This window comes from Notechis scutatus, chromosome 4, assembly GCF_049901735.1.
Source record: "Notechis scutatus isolate UNSWTSFEM ecotype Mainland chromosome 4, rNotScu1.2, whole genome shotgun sequence".
Lineage (NCBI taxonomy): Eukaryota > Metazoa > Chordata > Lepidosauria > Squamata > Elapidae > Notechis > Notechis scutatus.
The window spans coordinates 20,375,486-20,398,923 of record NC_142012.1 but is presented as its reverse complement, the minus strand read 5'-3'; the positions used below and the strand labels follow the sequence as shown (position 1 = coordinate 20,398,923).

The 23,438-nt window shown below is 35.8% G+C and overlaps 1 protein-coding gene across 3 annotated transcripts in view; it reads right to left on the bottom strand.

Annotated features, from left to right (window-relative positions):
- The window catches only part of RAP1GDS1 (Rap1 GTPase-GDP dissociation stimulator 1), an 80,572-nt gene that overhangs the window by 3,159 nt on the left and 53,975 nt on the right, over positions 1-23,438 (bottom strand). For 2 of the 3 annotated variants that reach the window (XM_026672671.2, XM_087962881.1), the window contains 9 exons: positions 18,974-19,102; positions 16,045-16,170; positions 12,451-12,594; positions 11,700-11,831; positions 10,467-10,601; positions 4,757-4,882; positions 4,107-4,246; positions 2,330-2,456; positions 305-433 (listed from right to left, as the gene is read on the bottom strand). In XM_026672671.2, the coding sequence (XP_026528456.2) occupies positions 305-433; positions 2,330-2,456; positions 4,107-4,246; positions 4,757-4,882; positions 10,467-10,601; positions 11,700-11,831; positions 12,451-12,594; positions 16,045-16,170; positions 18,974-19,102 (1,188 nt within the window). The remainder of the gene's footprint in view (positions 1-304; positions 434-2,329; positions 2,457-4,106; positions 4,247-4,756; positions 4,883-10,466; positions 10,602-11,699; positions 11,832-12,450; positions 12,595-16,044; positions 16,171-18,973; positions 19,103-23,438) is intronic. The other variant, XM_087962880.1, reaches the window with a different exon arrangement.

The window sequence follows — 23,438 nt, the reverse complement described above, 5'->3', positions numbered from 1 at the left end:
AACCCCCCCCCCCCTTTCCCAAATATGTTAGGTTTCTAGCTTTGGATAAGTTCTGCCTAGAGACAATTTCTGGATATATAAATACAGAGACAACTTTACATATGAGGTTTAATTACCATATTGTTGAATTCCCTTTTGTTGCAACTTCAATTCAAATACACAAAATTTAAGCTGTCACAGACACCGCCACTACTCCCAATTTGACAAAAAGGTATATTCTGGTTTATGTGTGCAGTTGTATGTACCCATTCTTGCTCTTAAGATTTTTCTGATCTGACATGAAACAAAATTTTGGAAAACTCACCTGACCCCATAAGTGCACAGATCAGCACCATGGAATTATATTTGATTTCTGGTGGGCTTCTCTCATCTGATAAGAGCCGGTGTAGAATCTGCACTAACTGAGCACTTTCAAGATCTTTCTCTGCTGTGGCTGTGAATTCAAACAGAGGAGAACTGTAAATCAGATACTGTAGTATAGATGGCTTGCATTCTGCGGTTTAGGATATGTGTGTGTTGTGAGGGGACATGATATTCTCATCAACAAGTTAGTTAAATAAGGACTGGGTACTGTATCTTATTAGATGGCTTACAGATGGTGAAGAAAATGTACTCATGGTACTGAAAATTACTTCATCTGTTCCTTACTAAACTGGAATAAGATATGTACCACAGGATTGCCTCATGTGCGTTTTTAGTAATGAATTGGAGAAAAAAAAGGAATGCTTATTAATTTTAAATTTCGAGAAGGTGCAATATTGGGTAGGATAGCTCACATTTTAAAACAATGCTTTTCAACTCATGATACACAGAAATAGGCCAAGTGGTCCAAAAATCCCCGCTGCAAACTGGCAGAGAGAAATTGAAGCTGTTGGTCTCCAGCAAACACATGGAAGCAAAAGGAACTAAGCATATCGATCAACACATTTCATGGAGTCCAAGACTGGTTGGAAATCTTAGAGTCCACGATTGGTGCAGCCTTTGAAAAGTTAGGATTTAAGAGCCAATTTTATTATAGATAGATGATGATAGATAGATAATAGATAGACAGATAGAACAGATGATAATTAGAGAGATGATAGAGAGATAAAGATAGAGATTGTATTAATTGTCTTATGTTAGGAAACAATATCAATACAAGTCCCACTTTTTGAATGTGTGCAACATGTGTACAAAAGGGGCACAGTGTACATCATGACACTGTCCATCTTGCAAATCTTGACACACAAAGCCAATACTGTTGCTTCAACTGCCTACGCATAACACAAGGTAGTAAAAACTAATTTTGTATCACCATTTTAAATCTTATAAATGGTAAAGAAAATAACTGTGGAAATATGTATTTATTTTTCTGTAAGTATTTTATACTTTTTTTCTCCAATAGAGTGACTGTTGAAACAAATTCAAAATGGTCTTGATAGGCTGGAGATCTGGGTTGACAAAAACAGGATGGGACAAATGCACAGTTCTATGCTTGTAAAAAAGGAAATCAAATATACAGGAATAGAAATGTGCAGCACCTCGCTTTGTTATAACATATAAGGACCTTAGAATTGTAATTCATTACAATCTGAATATAACTGTAGGAGAAGGAATGGCAGAGCCAGGGGGAGGAGTAAAAAGAGGGATAGTTTTAAGAGTCCTCATGTAGCCACAAAGTCCCGTCCCCCTTGACTGCAGTTGAACCTTATCTAACTCTAACCAGGTACTGACCGTTGAGAAGATTCCTGTTCATAGGCTTTTCGCAATATTTATTTTATTTATTTATTTTATTTTGTCAATCGATTATAAGATCACAGGTATAAGTATAAACATGGTTATGAATACATGAAATATAAGAAGAAAGAAAAGAAACAATAGGACAGGGACGGTAGTGCACTTATGCACCAATCAATTTAAATCAGTTAAACTGAACCTTCACATGTAGACTTGGTTTTTGGGTCTGATAATAATTTTAGCTTTTATGAAATGGTTGACTAAAAGGCAACTGAAATTTTGGATCATTCAATATATTATAATAATTTCAGTGTATTGTAGAGTGATCAGACTTTGCTTTGCTTACTCTGTAATGTTCTGAGCACAGAACATCACAGAAAAATTTAAGAACATTTAAGAAAAATTCAGAGGAACTAAGACAGGCTCAAAGAAGGGCACTGAGGATAAGTGGCAAGAGTGGAAGATAAATTATAGGAAGGATTTAAAGATATGTATAGGGTTACACCTTCCCACCCATTGGCATGTATGTGTACACGATTCCCAGTGACATAATATCATAGCTTAGCATGCACAAGGCCTCTTATCATTGAAGATTAACGACTGGACTACTTACCTAATTCTAGAGCTGCTATTAATGCCAGAGCAACAAGAGCTTCATTCTGCATTATTACATGTTCACTAGTTGCCATGGTAACTAAGTGTTTAATGCCACCACTCTGAACAATGGTCCTAATTACATCCTTTAAAAAAAGTAACAGAGAATGTGAAGCAAGATTTCAGTGCATTACAGATAAATACAACAGGCCAATTTGCTAATTTTTCCTACTATTTTTTTAAAATATGCTAATGTTGATTATAATAAACTGCTTCTAGTCTTTAATAATCAAAGAGAGTGTTACCCTTTGCCACTGAACACTGGAAAAGATGCCCAAGCCCACAGGTGGTCCTTTTATCAGTTTGCTGTATTCTATTCTACTGGATCATTAGTTGATAGCTGTAGCTACATCTTATGGATTCAGCTTGCTTGTTAGATTAATTGTAACAAGCACCATCTCACTATTCTGGGAAATGAAAAATTCAATGCACACACCAAGCAACCATATGCCTCTATTCTGGGAAAGGACACACATTTATTCATTTATTTTCTGTCAAGCTTACAATGCTTGTTTGCCTTGCTTAAGAAAACTGCTTGATAAGTCTTTCATAACAATATCCTCGAAGTTTAATGTTTTAAGTAATGAGACAATCACTTCAATAGTGAACAGTGCAACATAATGGACTATTTATGTAGTGGGACAGGTGGTGTTCTGCCTGAAATATTGCAATAGATTTTTGTTGTTGATGTGTTCAGTTGCTAAGTTGTGTCCAAATTTTCAAATCCCATGAACTATAGGACGCCAGGCTCTCCTGTACCCCACTGCCTGTCTGAGTCTGCCCAAACTCACATCCACTGTATTGATGATACTATCTAACCATCTCATTCCCTGATGTCCTCTTCTCCTTTTGCTTTCAATCTTTCCCAACATCCAGGTCTTTTCCAATGAATCACAATAGATACCAAATAGATACCTGCCATTCTGCTGATGATATAGGCATATTTCTTATCTTTCTGTATCTATAATGTAATCATCTTGGCATTTAAAGTAAATTTTATAATTTGACTCCACATAAAATGAAAGCATGCCGACTGGGCAATTCTGAAAATTGAAATCCACATATTTTAAAATTGCTAAGTTTAAAAAACACTATCTTGCAAATCCAACAACATGCTCCTGCTTCACTTTCAGGCCATAAGGCAGAATTCATTACAAGGTGCTAAGATTAATCCTAGAGTGCTCAAATAATGCTACAGTATTTTGCAGGCAAATCTGTAATTTGCAATCCAGTTAATTGTTATCTTCCTAAGAGAAGCTATAAGTGCAGTTGGTTAACACACTGTGAGAATTTATTCCCAGAATTAGTCTTGGACATTAACCTCAATCAACAAAATCCATTTACAAAAGTAGGTTTTTCAATGGAAAACATGAAGTTTAAAAACATTACTGAAAGTAGCAACCCTTTTTTGAGAATTGGTAGGTAATAGCTATGCTATAGCAGGGTGTTCCATTTTCCCGCTCTCAAGAAACAGTTAGCTTGCTCTGGACTGACTGCATGGATCATACAATATACCAGAGCTAGTTTCTCTATTAATAGTCATTAAGCAGAACATCCCTGATCCTGTCTGCATGTCCCTGAAAGCCAAGAGCACCTCTTTGCTCAAAAAAAGGTGATGCATCCCTGATGTGGACCCACGTGAGAGCATGGTCAAGTCAGGAACTGATGAAGCGCAGTTCTCTCACTCAACAGGCATTATACCGTTAGGTAAGGAAGCCTCAAGCAATGTCACTTACTTTGGACTTGCTGTGTCTTATAAGAGCAGATAGTAGTCTGTTGGATTCTCCCATCACACCTGCATGATCCTTGGCTTCACACCATTCCACTAGTCTTTCAACCAGCTTGACATTCTTTCCCAACTGCTCGGCAGCTTCTGCTGCATGAATGACAAAGACAACATTAATTTTAAACAGAAAAGAAATGAGAAGAGCTCCCTCCCCCCTATGAGATGCTACTTATGGGCCTTCTTGTTTAAATGTAAGAAAGCACTTGGAAGTATGTAGCAGTAGTCACCTGTTTTCTAAAATGGCACTTTGTGCTTGACCCCTGTGAGAATCTTGTGGGAGTTTAAATCACTTTGTTATAATTAAATAAACTGTTCACAATTTTGCTGAGGTATTTAAAAGGAAAGGATGGTTTTGCAGAAGCATTATCATAATGGGCATATATGACATTCCATATCATACAACTGTAGAATCTACAGATGAGTCAAGCTTTTAATGTTATGCAATATACAACATGGGGCCTTGAAGCAATTCATTAACCGTCTTTCTTTTGCACATGTATTCAATTTGTTTGAAGGATTTTCTTTAAACCCTTTTCTTCTCCTGGAAAAGAAACCTTAGCAATGGATCAAAAGTTCAACAAAGAAAGCAGCTAATTTTACCTTGTGCATCTATTAGCATTCTTAATGTGCCCAGCAGCTTGAACTGAACAGGCGGCATTTCAGATCTGAGAAATTTCAATACTGCTTCTGCCACACCAGCTGACAGCATTTTTGCCTTATTTACAACTGTGGAATTAAAAAAACAGATATTATCGCAAAAGAATGCAGAAACAATGCACTTGAACTACAGCAGGAAGGTTATTTTTTAGGAAGCTCTCTTCTTTCCTAAAACAATTAAGGAGGAGAGTTGATGAAGATGTTCAAATTGAGATACAGATTTGATTGGGCAGTGACAGGGCCCATCAGCCACAGGAACCCACATGCATATCCAGAGCCTTGATATATATTACCTGTGTTACATTATCAGCTAACTTGCATTCAATTTAATTGTAAAAGGAGAAAAAAAAATAAAGAAAAAGAATTGTATATGTACTTTCTAATTCTATCAACTTTTCAAAGCCATCCAAACAACAGTAAATCACAACATTTTTTCATGAATGTTAACAAATACAGTTTGCATTGATCAATGTTCTTGAACTAGGGGTGCATATGTGTGTTGGAAAACATGCTTCTTTACACGGGTGACAGTCCTGGCAAGGATAGAATAAAGGAACCACTCTGGACTGCAAACTGGAACAGAAAGAGAATTGAAGCCAAATCTGTTAACTTTCAAGCTGGCTACTTAGAACAGTTTCTTCACTGCAGATGAAGTGCACAGTTCCTCTACAGGACCCTAACCTCTGATTTAAACTACATTTCTGACTACTTGCTGTCTGGCAATTTTTTTATATTAACATCAATTGTGTGTGTGTGTGTGTGTGTGTGTGTTCATAATCACAGTTGCTAAGCTCTCCTCCATACAGTAGCAGTAATCGCTTGGTGTTAATATAGCTTGACCACACATTATTCTTTTTTTTAAAAAAAAAACAAGTTTTATTAATTTTCAAAACACACAAGTCATCATTATCCATTACATGTTTAAACATTTTTCCATTATAAATTTAACAAGTCAGATAAACTATAATTCTGTTTTAAACCATTTCCATGTAAACATACAAAAACCTCTTATCCAATTTCTCTTTATTTCTCTTTACTCTTATTCAATTTTATTATTATTATTTCATCTATTTCTTTCTGACTTAGTTACCGTTATTCTCATTCTATATTTCTGCAAGGTTTTATTAATTCTCCCCAAAAAAAAAAAAAACATATACACACAACACACAAAACATAAAAAGATCTTTTTGGAAAGTAACTTGGACCCAGGTATCTCTCTCTTCATGGACTTCAACTATATTCATGCTCATCTTACATATCATTACTTATTTTATTTACCATTCTAAGTCTTCTATATTAACTTCTCCACATATTTCACTCTTCTTAATTCTATCTTAATTATCATCTTGATTTGAGTCATTATATTTGTATCTTTTGTCCATTCTTTATTGTCCCTTTGTCTCGTTCCTTATAAAAAAAAAAAAAAAGAAATTTCTCCTGAAATCACTAATCAGAGTATGATGCCTTTCTATCTCCCCACTAAATTAATCAAATTAACCTTTAAAATAACGCCCAATACCCAATCCGATTTTGCTTGGTACATTCTATCTGAATAATACATCCAGAATAATTAAATACATAGTTAAACAATAGATCTAAATATTAAAAAGAAATACTATAATAAAAATTTTATAATAACATCAATACCATAATCTTATTAAACACTTTAATTAAAACACAATATTCATATTATTAAATTTTAAAACCAATCATTATTAAACATTTCAACATTTTAATCTCTTATCAACTCTTAAACCATTTAAGTTTTCTATTTCTAATACAATACTACAATATCATCTTATGTACCTTGCAAAATCTCTTTGAAGAAATTATACTTTATCCTTTATCCCTAAAAAGATTCCTTTTTTCCCATTTAATTTCAAAACTTTGTAGCTTTTCTCCACCTTTTCCCTTTCTTTCTTCTCCCAACAAACCTTTCTACCCCCCTTCTTCTAGCCTCTGCCTTACTGGCTTCCCTTCTCTGTCGTATTCCTTTTCCCTTTTGTTTACTATCATTATATTGATTTTGCACCTTATTTTTCCCTTTCTTAAGTGTTTTTTAAATCTTAAGTCCTTTATTTCTCTTCCTTTCCCTCTTCCTTCTTTCTTGGTGAGTTCTGAGATTTATTAAAAATGGCTTCCTCTCCTTCTTCTTCTTCTGCTCTTCATCTGTTGTAATGTTTGTTGATAGTTAATAAGCGCCATTTCTAAAAAAGGAAGGCTTCTTTCAAACCAGCTTTACCATTTTTTTGCTTGTTCATAATCTTTTCTCAGTTCCTCAATAGAAAGAGCCATTATAAATCTTTTCTTTTCTTTTCCCTTTCTTTCTTCTTACAACAACCAGAATATTCCAAAGAAAAATAAAACAGTCCCAAAGTTATCAATCAGTCCAAACCAAGGCAGAGTTCTCACTTTCTCCTCCTAGGGTAGTATCAATCAGAGAAAAGAAAGTCCAAATCTGTTTCTTAAAATCTTATTGCAATATATTTTAGTCTTCAAATCCTTAAGGCATCTCCTCCAACAAAGTCTTAGCATACAAATTTTTTTTTTTTAGTCCTCTCTCTTCCCACTCATCGCAAAAGCCAGTTTCACCTAAAAAAAAATAGGTTTCTTAATATTCACTTATTTATTCCGTAGGAAAAGAGGGTAAGCTTTCCTTTCAGCACCATCAAACTGCCGCTTTTTCCTCTTCTAGAAGGTATCATTCAGAAAGTCATACTTTTCAGGAATTTTGTTAAATATGTCTTAGAGTCCTAGGAGCCAAGAAAAACTTTCTCCTTTCGAAAACTTTCTCCACTTCCTCCTGCGCATTCTTACCCGGCTGCCAGCTTCTTTGTGGCGGCCATTACGGTTCCATATGCACCGTCTTGGGAAAAGGGGTTCTGCCGGCCGGGGTCTGCAACACCCCCAAACCCCTCTCCGGATCCCCCTACCTTCAGCTGCCCCTGCAGGGTCAGCTAGCTCCGCACCCGTCCAGATCGGAGCCCCAAAAGCGGCTAGCGCAGGGGATCGCACAGCTTCGCAAATCCCTGCCGCTTGCGAAGCCGACAAACCGGAAGTTCTCGACCACACATTATTCTAATGTCTAAGATTAGGTTCTTCTGTATATCTGTAAGCATGACTTAACGTGTGCTCTGTCTTAATGGGACCCAATGGGGGAATACCACATTGGAGGTGGCTACCACATAGATAGCAAACCCCACCTCTCCCCCTTGCTCCTCCCTTCTTCCCCACCCACTCATCTTTTATTCTCATATCGCTATATCATTGTTTTCTTTTTCATTGTTTATTCTATTGTTCCATTACTTTACTATTATTATGATTACACTTCTTTTTCATTTCTCCTTTTTCATTGTAAGCTGCCTAGAGTAGCCCCACGGCAAGACAGACAGCAAATAAATTTAACAAATACATAAAATAATACATAGGAAACTGCAGTATACTGTATGTCGGCTTCTCTTGGAATAGTTAAATGTGTGCAAGAATTCCACTTTGTGGGCAAGAATCCAGCCTTTCTAGCTGCCAAACTTACATTACAAACTATATTTTGCAATTACACTGCAGATGATACTGTGAAGACTCTGTGTCCTCCCCCCCACCCCCCACCCGGGCTCACAGTGACTCTCTTCCTCTGCTCATGGTAACCACACCTGTTCCATCTCTGCACAGGATTCCACCCCCATGTGCAAAGCAGGAGACAGACACTGCTTCATAGTGCATGGTAATTAAAAGTGAGAAGTGAACTGGCATTTAAAATACAGACTAACAAGATGCTACTCGACAGTGCTCATTCTGGTGGTGAGTTTCTAGAATTGAAGTGTATGGTTTTTTAAAAGAGATTCAGAAGGAATGTTAATATTGCATTTACATTTCTTCTCAGTCTCTTGCTGTTTTGAAAAACTGTTAAGTGCAATGAAGATTGAAAACAAAATGTGAACAAAATATTTGCCTATGTGCCTGGCATTCTAACAATCCTTAAGGTTCCCTAGAGAGTATAAAAATAATCCTCAAAATTATATAATTCTTCAGAGTTAAATGAGAAGAAGCTGAGAAGAAATAAAAACATTAGGATATGTATTTGGCATAAGAGAAGGGAAAAATGAAAGAACTCTTATTCCTTATTAGATGTGATTAATTATCAAATGAACATACTAGCTCCTGGAATCAATTCTATGCCAGCTTCTCCATCATAGTAAGCCATAGTTTGGTTAACTGTCATTTACTGAATAAACTGCAATTGGCTGAGTTCAAGCAGTGCACTAAACACTAACTAGGGAAACAATGCCATAGTAGTTTATATCATGTATCAGTAATAACAGCAAATGTTTAGTAATTATCTGGCATTTCCCCACTATATTAAAAATATGTTGATGCCACTGAAGTTCTGTCTGGAGGCTGAGAGAGTTTGGATAGGAGAATCTTAGCAAGATAAGTTACTGTTTCTCCATCAGAGTCTCTGTATGTCTTCCACTGATGTCTCCCAAAAGGATATTACTACTCCTGAAGGAGCAGGTTCACAAATACATTATACCTCTGCTGTGAGCCAGCACAGGTTACCAATAGATTTCCAGATGCAATTTAAAATGCTGCTGTTAATTTACAAAGCTCTTCAAAACTTGGTGCCAGATTATCTACAGGAGTGCATTTTCCTGTTACAATTGGCCTGGTCAATTCAGTCTTGACAAGCAGAAGCTGATGATGATTCTCCAATTTAGAGAGGTGAGGAAGGTCAAAGGTACTGCTTTCCTTCAGAGTTTTCTCTAAAGCAGGGCTGTCAAACTTGTGGCCCACAGGCCGGATGTGTCACATGCTGGCCACATCCATGCCCAGTTTAGCGAAGGGCAAAAAAAAGTCACGATACGTCATGAGACGCCACCATGACGATGTGAGTTTGACACCCCTGCTCTAAAGGAAGATCTACAGTACAGTGTAGGCATCTGGAAAACAATAAAATGAGAACCAGCATAATTTTCATAAGTGGAAATTATGCTGGTTTTTATTTCCTATAAGTGGAAATTATGCTAATTCTCATTTTGCTGTTTTCCAGAAAAAGCCTTAAATGTATTGTAGATTTTCCAGAAGGAATTTGGGCAGTGACGTCCTCTTGCCACAGATTTCTATATTAGCTCTTGTTGGGATTTGTGTTTACATATTCCTATATTTTAATCTTCTATATTCGTTCTTGTTGGGGGTTTGTGTTTACATATTCCTATATTTTAATCTCTATATATTCATCTTTGTAAAACATCGTCAACACTGAGGCCAGACAACATTTTTATTCTTGTTTTACAAATGCAAACACAAAAGATGAAAAGTAATAGCTAAGCTCAACCTTTTCCAATCTGGCACCTGTCAGTTACGTTGGCACTTCTAGTTTGGCCTCCTGGGAGTTGTTGCAATATACAGGGTAACCGCTGGGGTCCTAAAGGTAGTAACTTGCAATTACTATTCTCCTCACTGTAATTCTTTGATTTCATTACTGTATAACTACTAGAAAAATGAAGATAGGATTTCAACCTTGAAGAATAATAAGCTGCAAAATTAAGGTGGGATTTTCTTTTTACTGAAAAGAATGGTAAACGTGGTATTTATAGAACAAAGCATTGTCCCACTAACTTTGGAATCACTGAGAATGTTGCTACAATATGCTTACCAGGAATTGCAAGATTTCGGAGCGCACTCAGTGCTGCATGCTGCACGGTGACATTTCCATCTTCCACATGTCTGTCCAATAAGTCCATCAGTTTCTGGACAATACCATTATCCACCATATGGATACAATTTCCATCTGTAGATGAAGGCAACCATCATCAATTCATGTTTCTTTAAGTACCATGGCTATTTTTATACCATCAATTTAACTAATCGCAGGACAGCATGTAATTTAAAAATACAACTGTATACACTGTTAAACTTAAAAATGTTTGCAATATTTTTTTCAAGCCTCCCATTAAATCTAAATAGATTTACACACAAATGTTTTACATTTAGAAGATCTTTGCTCATGAGCTGTTTCAGATGGGGAAACATTGGAAAGATGGAAAGAGATGTAACAGGAAGCACTAGATATCTGCCACCTCCAATAGTAAAATAAGTTCAATATCTCCAAGAAAAAATGGAAACAAATCCTCCACTATCAATGAGATAGAGATAAACTTTGAAAAACCAAGTGATTTTTGGAATAGTAATCTATGTTCTTATTTAGCACCCCTTTAAATCTGCATACACGCTTATTTTTTCAAATGATTTTTTTTGTCCAGATGTTACTTCTTTAAATACAGTCAATCCCACCCAGCCTGTGCATTCCCACCCAGCCATTGCTTTCTGGAAGTATCTCTTCTTTAGTGAAAATATATTCCCTTCTCTCCTTTAACCAAAGATGTACAGTCTTTGTGCTTTCAGAAAGCTCTAAGTTATTTTATTCTCCCCATTATTGCTTCCAAAAGGAAGATAGTCAGGGGCAACTGATAGAAAAGAACAATTATTAAATCCACCTGAGCAATCATAGTAATATTATGAACTCATTTCACATTTATTGACTGCATTTGAACTGTAGCTCCTAGCCTGCCATTCACAGGCTAAATGCAGCACTGAGTGAAAATAGATTGCTCCCCATCTAAAACATTAAAGTACTTTTAATAAAACATGTCCTGAAAGCAAAATTTCAACTGGCAATCTGCCTGCTCCTTTATTTCACAGTACCATTTCACCACTCCATTTATATTTAGAAGACTTCACATTTCATCATGTGCTGCGTAAGTTCTAAGGTAGGAAAACAAACCTCTACATAAGGCAGGCTGGCAAATGACTCTTTTAACTGCAGCCAGTTACACAAATACACAGAGCAACACAATTGCTCTTTAATTTCAAAAACTAGCATTCTTACCATTCCTGGCAAAATTTGCAACTGCCAATGCTCCTGCGAGTTGAAGTTGATGGCTATTGGAAGGGATCCATAAAAGAACTCTCTGGAACACACGACCTTTTCCTTCTTCAAACAATTTTTGCATTGATTCATCTGGAAGAAAAAGCATATGCAGTCAGAAAGAGAATAAAAAATCCAAACGATGCTACTTCATATCAGCACAGCCCACGGTTCATCTCTCTCTAAGTTCTTATCTATAAACCAGACGTTGCTTTTGGGATCTTGCATCTGCTCTACTGCACAGTTATATCAGAGTCATGACAAGCTACTTCCTCTTCTTTTTCCAAGCTAGCAACATAAGAGTTGCCACACGACCTAGAAATATTTTCTTGTTTCGGATAGATTTCTTTAAACATGTGCATATTTTAATCTTTTAAATGCACCGTATTTCTATTTTTCATTATGTTTGGTAGAAGTCCAGTATTTTTTTTTTAAGTAGAAAATATATATTAACTATAATTTTCACAAACATGAATAAAACCCACAGTTAGCCCTCATATCAAGAAAAGGGTTTTGTAAAGAACTTGTTTATGTCAAATTGTTTATGAAAAAAAGTGAACCCATGGTTGTTTTTTTCAGGATGGAAGAAATGTTAGGTTTTCATATTTTTGTGGCCTCTATGCACTCTCATGATTTGCCCCCACCCCCACCCCAAAATGCAATGTAATCACCTACAACTGATATGGGATGGAGTGACCTACATCAAACTTACCTCCCAAAAGTAGAAGAACCATGAGATCAGAAGCAGTTTTAAGCTCAGTAATATCATCTTCTTTGTCACTATCTACAGTCTTTTGAACGATTTCAAGTAAACACTCTACAAGGCCTGCTTCAACCAGCTGCAGTTTAATGATATCTAAATGATGAACGACAAAATCATAACATCCTCATGAAACATGTTTTACAACAATATCAGTGTAGACGCTATTTATTAATTTAATTTAATTGGATACTGTTAAAAGTTCTTTAACAACAAAAATGAGTAGTTGGAATGAAGAATGAATGAATGAATATATAAGAACATTTTCTTTTCACCCTTATGGGTAGTATGTGTCTTCCTCCATCTATCTAAGGTCCACTATCAGAAGGGTTCTACACAATATCTTAATTGTTCCTAGCACTGCACTTCTGGAAAAAGATATATGATGTTGTTCCTGAGACCTATGAATCCCAGTTTAGGAATCACAGCCCTCAATGTTCCTATCGCTACTGGGACCATTTTGGCTTTTACCTTCCACATCCTCTCCAGTTCCTCTTTCAGAGCCTGGCATCCTCCAGCTTCTCATAGTCCTTCTTCCTGATGTTGCTGTCATTTGGCATGCTACATCTACTCCTGTGTTCTGGTCCTCATCTACTACCACAATATCTGATTGATTAGCTAGTACCTGCCTATCTTCTGTATCTGAAAGTCCCACAGGATCTTAGCCCTTTTATTCTCTATGACCTTCTGTAGTATCTCTCATTTCAATTTTGGGGAGTCTAGCCTATGTACTGTAACAGATGTTTCTGTAAACAATGCCAGCTATCTGGCTGTGCCATTCAGTATAGCTGTTCCTGCTTGCATCTGTCACCCTTCCACTAGGTGATAAACTCTCTGGAACCTTCAGTTCTGTTCAGTGTGGTAGATGCCTGCTTCTATGGATTTGGCATTTATTGCCTGTTCTTGTGCTGTTATGATCAGTGCCTCAGCACTTCCCAATGTCTGCCACTTCAGCTATCTGTTGTTGGTCCATTCCATGCAGGGTGTTATCATGCCAAGGCACTTCCTCTGCTTGGTTTACCTCCCTACTGCTAGCTCAGGCATTCTCTTAGCAGCAATCTTTGGGTGTCATCTTACTGATGTACTCCTATATGCTCTGGGTTTCATCCAGGACAATGGCTTTGACACTTTATATTGTCTCTGTCTCTATCTCCATCTACAGATACAAAGATATATATTAAAAGCACAACTATAATGATATCCGAACAAAGCTGAATACCACACATGTAAGTACCGAAAACTTAAAAACAAAGATATATATATATATCAAGCAGAACACAAAACTCCGATAATAAACACAGACCAAGACTCCCAACCAATCAGGATGAAGAAAAACATTCTGGCACAGCAATAGGCTGCCCCAAATTTAAATCTGAAACTGTAAAGTCTGACTCACAGACGGACACAATACAGAAGCCTGATGATGGCAGATGAGATTCTGCTGAAACGTTGCTACAACTTTAAAAGCACCACTACTTAAAAAATACCGAACAAAGCTGAGGCTATATATATATATATATATATATAGATAGATAGATAGATAGATAGATAGATAGATAGATAGATAGATAGAGATAGATAGATAGATAGATAGATAGATAGATAGAGATAGAGATAGAGATAGAGATAGAGATAGAGAGGGGGAGCGGGAAGGAGGGGGAGAGAGAGAGAGAGATGGATAAATGGATGGATGGACAAATAGATGCCTAAATTCCATTACCAACAAAACAGGCATTGTGGGGCCAATCAGTTGCATAAGATTCTTACAAGTAATTATAGAATTTATTTTTCTGTTAAATGCTTTTCAGGAAAGTTTTCAAAATAACAAGATTATTGTTTTTTAAGCAGGATACTTTTTAATAATGCAAAACCATTTAGGGTGAATTATGGTAATACACCTCAAAACAGATGTTCTTGGCATCTTCCTATGTTCTATAGATACAAGTACTGAATGTCAAGTACCTGATAAATCAATATCAAGCAAATAATCCCCCCGTTTTATTTGGCTCACTGAGCTACATCAGTCCAAGAAAGAACAACCTCACAATAAATTCACCAACTTCTGCTCTGTAGAACAGGAGATCTTGGGAGCACAGAGGCTATTTTTCTGGGATTAGGAGAGAAATTTAAAACTTTTTTTAAAAAAGCCTTAACTTTTTAAAATATAGAGCCAATTTTAGCCTTTTTTAAAAAAAATTCCATCTCAAACTTTATTACTGGCAATTGTGATAGGAAAGAAATCTGGGATTCACAAATGAGGAGCAGGTGCCCATATAGAGCTATGGAGCCAAAGACTGTCATCATACAGTGATCAAGTTTTTCTTAGTTTAACATTTTTATTGAGTAAAATAAGATACAAAATACAAAAGTAAACAGAAAAAGGGTGGGGAGGAAGAGTTGGAAGAAAAGTGAGGAAGGGTAAGAAAAAAAGAAAAAGAAACATTGACTTCAGACTCTCTCTGTTGCAGTAAAATAAGGCATTAACATCAAATCACAACTTTTTGTTTTTTTCATACAGTAATCAAGTTTTTATTGAATTCTTATTCTGATTTTAGGGGAAGCTAGTTGTTTTTTTTTACTTTTGTGAGCTATTCAGGGTTTACAATAAACTATACTGCTTATAAATGTTGCTTACTATGGCTATAAAGCCTTTAAAATCAATCAATCAATGATCCATATTAGTAAATTGTGGTCTCTTTCATAGAGCCAAAGATCCAGAAGAAATTTGGTAGCTCTCTTGGAAACTCCTTGTTTAATATAGGAAATGCTGAATGTTTTCATTAGGTATCTTTTTAACCCTCAACTTGAAGATCCACAGACAGGAAAAATGCATTATCACTTTTAGTAATAGATGGCTCTTTTTGAATAGCTTTATGCATAAAGACTGTTTTAATATTCAACTGAAGCCTGTGTTCTTCCAACTTCTGCCCACTAAATCTTCACCTAATTTCTGCTTCCTCAACTATTTGAAGAGATCAGAAATAATTTGTTCAAATATATGGTCAACATTCTGATTCTTAGGACCTAAGTTACTGTGTATGGTACACAATATATTAAACTACAACAACATAGTGGAGATTTTTTCTTCAATAGAAATACATAAAACTCAATTGCATTTTTAGGTTTCAATCTTTTCTGCAAATAAATGGATTGATCAACAAAGTAAATAAAAGGAATTAATGAATAAGTAAGATTTCAGTCATACACAACTTGGTAAGATTAAGTTTTATCGTAACAACTGATTTCATCCAACTTCCTACATTTAAAATAAAGCAAGCCCTACAAATGTAGGTTTAAAAGGAGTTACTTCAGTTTCATATATGTAACTATGCCAAAAATAATTTCCACTGTATGCCAAATGTTATATCCATCCTTTTTCCTTAAATCATTGATTTAAGGTGTGTATTTATGTCTATGCATATTCATATGTAGCTAAATAAATAGAAGCCGTTCCAGCTTCCATAAGGAGATGCCTCATCAGCCAGCTTCACAAACAAGACGTACAACAAATCAGTCAGAAATAAAGCTGGTACTTAAAAGTCTTACCATTTTCAGCCAAGGGAGCCAAAACTTCAAATATCATCTCCTTCTTATCATGTTCTATTTGCTTTTTAAAGAGCTTCACAAGTTCTTCTGCAATATTTGTGTAGGCGAACTGTTCTTTACTTGATTCTGTGCAATTAAAAAGCAAGAAGCTAAGTGCATGAAGGAACAAAAATCAAATTGCAGAATTATTTTTCTTTTCAATTTCTTAAAAGAGGTCATACAATGCAGTGATTAATGGAGCTAACTGACTATACTGTCAGGAATAATACACTCCTCTTCTTAAAACTGTCACTAAAAGAAAAGAAAAATGACTCAGAAATTTAAGACCTACCGACCTGAATTATTAACAATTGTTTGAAACTGCACCCAGTGAAAGATGATTATACCCACAGATACAGCAAATTAGCCTTTGGCTGCCTTCAGACAAATAAGGAAAACTACTCAGTGGCTGCATTAGATCACCAAATGCTAAAATTAAAGGTCAGGTCCACTGCCTTAGTATTTCCATGGCTATAAACTGGTAAAATTTGTTCTGTTTCAAAACAGCAACATCTATTCGCAGGTCTTCTGCTTGAACTGCTTTGTCTGGTAACCCAAGGCATAGAGGCAATATTTATTTATTTATTTATTTATTTAATTTAATTTATTTGATTTGCCAATTGTTTACAAGATAATAAGTATAAGTGTATACATAGTTGTGAATACATGAAATGGGTACATATAAGAAAAATAAAAGAAGAATAAGAGAAACAATAGGACAGGGACGGTAGGCACGTTGGTGCGCTTATGCACGCCCCTACAGACCTCTTAGGAAAGGGGTGAGGTCAATAGTAGACAGTCTAAGGTTAAAGTTTTTGGGGTTTGGGGAAGAAACTACAGAGTCGGGTAGAGTATTCCAGACATTGACCACTCTATTGCTGAAGTCGTATTTCCTGCAATCAAGTTTGGTGCGGTTAACTTTGAGTTTGTATCTATTGTGTGCTCTTGTGTTGTTATGGTTGAAGCTGAAGTATTCATTGACAGGTAGGACATTGCAATGTATGATTTTATATACCATGCTTAAATCAGACCGAAGACGCAGCGTAATTCAAGGTTTTCTAGTTCTAGAATTTCAAGTCTGGTGGCATAAGGTATTCTACAACGAGTAGAGGAGTGGAGAACTCTTCTTGTGAAATATTTCTGGACTTTCTCAATTGTGCTAATATCAGATACGTAATGTGGGTTCCAGACTGATGAACTGTATTCGAGTATTGGTCTAGCAAATGTTTTGTATGCTCTGGTTAGTAGTGTGATATTACCAGAGAAAAAGCTACGTAGGATTAGGTTAACAACTCTTAATGCCTTTTTGGCTATGTAGTTGCAGTGGGCTCTAGCACTTAGATCATTAGAGGTGAGTATTCCAAGGTCCTTTACAGAGCTTGGGTCATCAACAAGATCTTGACTATTCAGCTTGTATTTTATTTTCTGATTTTTTTGCCAATATGTAAGACAGAGCATTTATTTGTTGAGATTTGAAGTTGCCATTTGTTTGACCATTCTGATACATAGTCAAGATCTTTTGTAGGGTAGCAGTATTGTCTGTGGTATTGAACAGCTTTACATCATCAGCGAAAAGAACGCAATTGCTCTTAATATGATCACAGAGGTCATTTATGTAGAGTATGAAGAGAGTTGGTCCTAGAACACTGCCTTGGGGGACACCACTATTGACAGGTACAGAATTTGATAGGACGCTCCCAATTTTGACCATTTGTTGTCTGTTTGCCAGGAATGCTTCTATCCAGTTATTCAGTTGTCCAGAGATACCATAGGATTTTATTTTTAGGAGTAGTTTGTCGTGTACCACTGAATCAAAGGATTTACAGAAGTCTATGTAGATTGCGTCTATTGCTTTGCCCTGGTCGAGTTGTGTCGTCCATATGTTTTTGCAGTGTAAGAGTTGCAGATTACAGGATAGTTTTTTTCTGAAACTACTGGGTTACTCTCACACCTTTTAGGATGGTAAGGCAACCAAAGTAAGTTGGCAAATATTTCTACCATCATAGATGGTGTTAATATTTAGTGGACTAAATTTTTTAAGGCCTAGACAGAAGGTAACTGAAGCAAAGGAAAAGATTTCAGCAACAGATGGAATTTATTTGTTAGATTCATATTATAATTTACATGGGTATCTCCCTCATGTTTATCCCTATGACATCTCTCCTGTCAGGAAGGCTGGGTTGGGAGCAAGTAACTCATTCCTATGCTTAAGAGTGGACTCTGACCTAAGATCTTCTCGTTCCCAAACCAGCACCTTAAATACTGCACCACACGGGCTACCATTTTGTTATGAATGATGAAGTCGAACCACAGGAGAGATAATTACAAAGCAACGGAGACATCTGTGCCCTGCAATTTAATAAATGCAGGGATATCAGAGTTTAATTTCATCAAAATTTTCTTTGAAAGAAATTTCATAAGCAATTTCTTTTTCATCACACAGAATGTGACTCAATGCAACAAGTAACAGTGAGGAATTTGATACCCTTGCCCACTGCAATATTCCGAAATGTCTTTTCGCTTCTAGTTTCCTTCTTAAGTTTTTCTATAAAACATTGGTCTATTGATTGAAGAAGGTTGATGACTACACTTGCATGCAATATCTTTCTAAGTTATATAGTTGTGCAAACATGTACAGTAAATTCCTAAATGCACAAATCTGCACTTCAGCTTTTTCTTTAGAACATTGTTCTCTTATCCAGGGTACAATATTTTTATTGAATGGTGAATAGAACAGCAATGTCAGTAGCAAGGAAACAGTAAAAAACAAAATTAAATGGGATTGCTAGAGAAAAACACAAATGACAATAGCAGCACTATTTTTTCCATTGGAACACCCCCATTAAAAATACTTAAAATGTTGCAATTGCATGTTGCACCCAAAACTTACCAAGTTCTGCTAGATTTCCAAACGCAACAAGGCACATTTCAGTCAAAGCTGAATTTTGGCAATGGATGCCCAACAACTTCACTAATGTAGGGATAACTCCCATGTTGATGAGCTGAGATTGCAGAGTATCTAAAGATATGACAAATAAAACAAGACAAACACCCTTAAGTTAGAGTTTCACTTTGCAGTATCACTTTCAATAACTGGCTCCTTAATTATTGTCCAGTACCAGCAACATGTCATTGAGGCAACTGCAATTGGACAATACAATTATTTGTCTTCCTTGTTGTTCAGATGTCTGCTTAGCATTCAGAGCTATCACGGAAAGAAAGAGTTCTATGCATGTGAGAAACTACCTCTCAGCATTTTTATCTAATAATGTTAGTTTTCTATAATTTTAATTACATAATGAAAAATGTTTCCAAATCCTTCAAAAATGATTTATAAAGGTCTCCTTGTTTTTTTTAAAATTACAGAAGTGCAATTATTGTGGTCATTTGGGAAATACTATTCATTTTAGAGCCCCAGGCAATAGATTTATTAACAAGTAGGTAAGAATTTTTTGCTCCCAACAATCCACCAGTTTTTGCACATTCAAGTTTTTAAGTATTGTATACTAACACTGGGTTGGATCTAGATTTAACCTTTTTGAACAGGCTCAGTGAAATCAGTGGAATAACACAAACCACTTCCTCCTGATGGCAATGAGGTTATTATATAGACAACTAAATCCAACCACAATTCAGTTCCTCATTTATTTTTTAAGTTGCTATGATCCTGACCAAAACTGTTATTGGTGCAGGTGAAAAATTTAATCCTTTGCAATTTCAGTATGAGAGGGGAGTCTATCTCCTCTGAAATATAACAGAGATGAGGAATATGATATTTTATTACCTATTTTCCTGCCAGCTGAATGTCTACATACAGTATGTGGGTGACCTTATGAAAGATCACAATATTTTTTGATAGAGATGAACTTTGTCACAAATAAAACAAGCAAGGTATCAATTTCCAAGTTTTGGTAAACTATAACTTCTAGTGACATGAGAACTGCTATTCAGCAAATTTCTATTTAGGAGCCTCCAAATCTCTTTTAAAACTATTGAAAATATGTATCTCAGCATTTCAAATAACTAATGCTCACCTTTAGTACAGTGGAATAAGAATCATATTAACCTTATGATAAAAAAGACGTGTTATCCATCATGATATACTTTTTGAAGAAAGCAATTTCTAATTAGGTATAAAAGTCTGTTTAGTAAAAATTAATACCCACATGAGTATGTCAAAAGCAGTCTTCCCTCACACAATTTTTTCTTAAAAAGAGTAGCTGGGATTAGAAACCTGCAAATAATGTTAGATTTCAATTTGGGATATGGTCAATGGTCATGGATAGTAAGAGTGATAGACAAGAGTAAATGTAGGATCTAAGCCTCCAGAAAAGACAGATATTTTTATGGGCAAAGAAGTAATCACTGCACAAATTGCAAGCCATTCAAGAAAAAAGTTCATCAAAGTATAGAAGATGCAAGAACATTTTTATTGTACCACTGGGGTGAGGCTACTGTTTGGAAATTTATAATATTTATAAGTATACACATGTTGACTTCATATTTTTGGTAAAATATTATCAGTTGAAATATACCACTCAATTTTTTAAAGTTAAAACAAAGATATCTGGGCAACAACAATTTAGGATACTGTAGTTTTTCTTATATTTTCTTATCTTAAAACATGAACAGTTTTGTGTTGGATAGCCTTATCTTTTCAATAAATAGAAATGCTGAAGTGGTTTCTTTTTTCTGAACCAGTTGAAATTATAGATATGTACGGGACATTAAAAACCACCACGATTAACTATTCGTAATTTATACATCCTTAAACTAGTGAGCAGCCCAAGAATCTGGAAGAGACGTAAAATACAAAGTCTGTATAACAAATTGGCTTGTTTCTGAAAAACTTTTGAAAAACTCGAACTGTGATTTAAACTCAAGCAAGAACTACAGTATGTTGTTGACATCCAACTTAGATTGCATTTTTTTCCCTTCTGTTCAATTGGGTCTGATTGTTGAAGACTACTGCCTAACTCCAGACAACAAGAGCTTTTTTTTTTTTTTGCTTTTCAGAAATGGTTACAACTGCCTCTTTCCAAGGGCTAAAAGAAAGTGACTGGCCCAAGGTCACACAACTGGCTTTGTACCTAAGGTGGGCCTAGAAATCATGGCTTCCTGGTGTCTAGCCTGATGCCTTACTCAGTACACAAAACGGGCACTCAGACTGCATTTACACCAGTCTAATTCAGATACTTAATAATCCCTTATTATTAATTCTGACTGACAGAAGCTTTCTATAGGCAGACTCATACAATTCACAATTAAGTCCGTGGAACTTGCTTTTGAGAAGGCAAATACAAATTGCACTGTAAAAATAACTTGTATTCCTATTATAGGCTCACCTTAAATTATCTAGATTTAGTGCTTTTATTAAAAAAATGGTAATGATAGTTTTTGCCAATAGCAGGCAAATACAAACAAGATTAAGGTGTTTGGTTCAGCTCTAGAAAATCAAAATGAAAAGCCACTCACTGGGATTATTTATGAGTAGGCCTTCCACATACCTCACCATTACAAAGCTAGCAAAATACAATTCTAGGCAAGGACACAATCTCCATAGCATATATTTTAAAGATAACTGCATTTCTTCTGTATGGTAAATAAAAATCCATTCTACATTCTCCTTTAACTTGAAAAGCTTCATGTAAATTTGGAATCATAAATTATGGTTCTGTGATAAAGAATGAAATGGCAGAAAATATAATGTAGAGCTAGCAGGATGAATAAGGAATTTATAGCAGTTTTCATACTGCCAGGGAAGGCAATTTACAACTTGCAGAATTGGGGAGAGAAAGGGGAAAGGGGTGATGAAATTTGTGTCACAATGTTATGTGCAAACTTTACCTTCATGCAATGAAACAATGCAAATACAAAAAAGCACAGCTTATATACTGTTTAGCATGCATGTTTCATTTTTTAGGATCATCATGTAAGAACAGAGACCCATGTTTTCAAGATTTTTGTGATGATCAAAGATCAAGTACTATGTTGCTAAAATGTTGTGCATTCTACTGATAAATAAAGGTGCAATTTCATAAAAAAGAGCTTAGATATGCACAAAGATGCTCCTCCATCCATTATTTCTCCACTCATATAGTTTCATGATTTGTGTTATTATATGATGATTCAACTTCTGTGGTCCTTAGTTGGAAAAAATGTTTCATTCACCATCAAAGTGTTGCTAAAGACTACATTGAGTTAAACTCAGATTTGTCTCTTAATACAGAAGCTGTTTTATATCACTTTCCCCTTGGATTTTTTTAAAACTTTCAAGGCTAATCAACAGTTCAGCGATTTTTCTACTACTTTTCTATTCAACTATAGCTAGGTCCAAGACTACTTAGATTTTTTTTTAAGATTAGCTGGGTATTGCAGTGTAACTGCTTAAAATAGAATCTCTGTATTATAAAGTTCTAGTAGTATGACTTCATTAGCTAAATTAAATCTTCACTGTAATATAAAATAAAGCTGTATAATATAAAATATATTTTAAAATGTGAGCAATCAGATAAATACAGCATTGCTTTAAAGTCAAGTTTCATTAAAGTGTCAAACCTAGGCAACTTCTGAATTTCACTGGTTCCATATTCTTCATGTCTCACACAAAAGAAAATGTGAAATTCAATTTAAGACACTATTCTAAATGTAAGCAGTTCTCACTTAACAAACACAACAAGAACTGGAAATTCATTAATGCAGTTGTTAAGTGAAACATAATGTGATCATACTGGACTTACAAAATGGCATCAGTTCCTCTGCGGTCAAGCGAATCACCAGGGGTCATTTAAGTGCTATAGCCATGTGACTATAACCTGCAAGATCCTGCTGGCTTCCAGGCTGACCTTTGCTTGTTGGAAGCCAGCTCTGATGGGCACAAATACTGATCACATGACCGGAAACCATGCAGTCATAATAAATGCTTGCCAGTTTCCAAGTGCCCAAATCATGATCACTATGGGGATGCTACAACTGCCACAAGTTCTGAGTATGGGTTGTAAGCCTATTTTTTCTGTACCATCATAATTTCAAATGGTTGCTAAATGAGGCAAGTGGGATGTGAGGACTACCTGCACCAAGTTTATCCTGTGCACATCAGTAACTTAAGTATTGAATATTAAGTAATAGCAATAGCACTTAGACTTATATACCGCTTCACATGCTTTAAAGCCCTCTTTAAGTGCTTTACAGAGTCAGCCTATTGCCCCCCAAAATCTGGGTCCTCATTTTACCCACCCCAGAAGGATGGAAGGCTGAGTCAACCTTGAGCCTGGTGAGATTCAAACTGCCAAATTGCAGGCAGCCAGCAGTCAGCAGACGTAGCCCGCAGTACTGTACTCTAACCACTGCGCCAC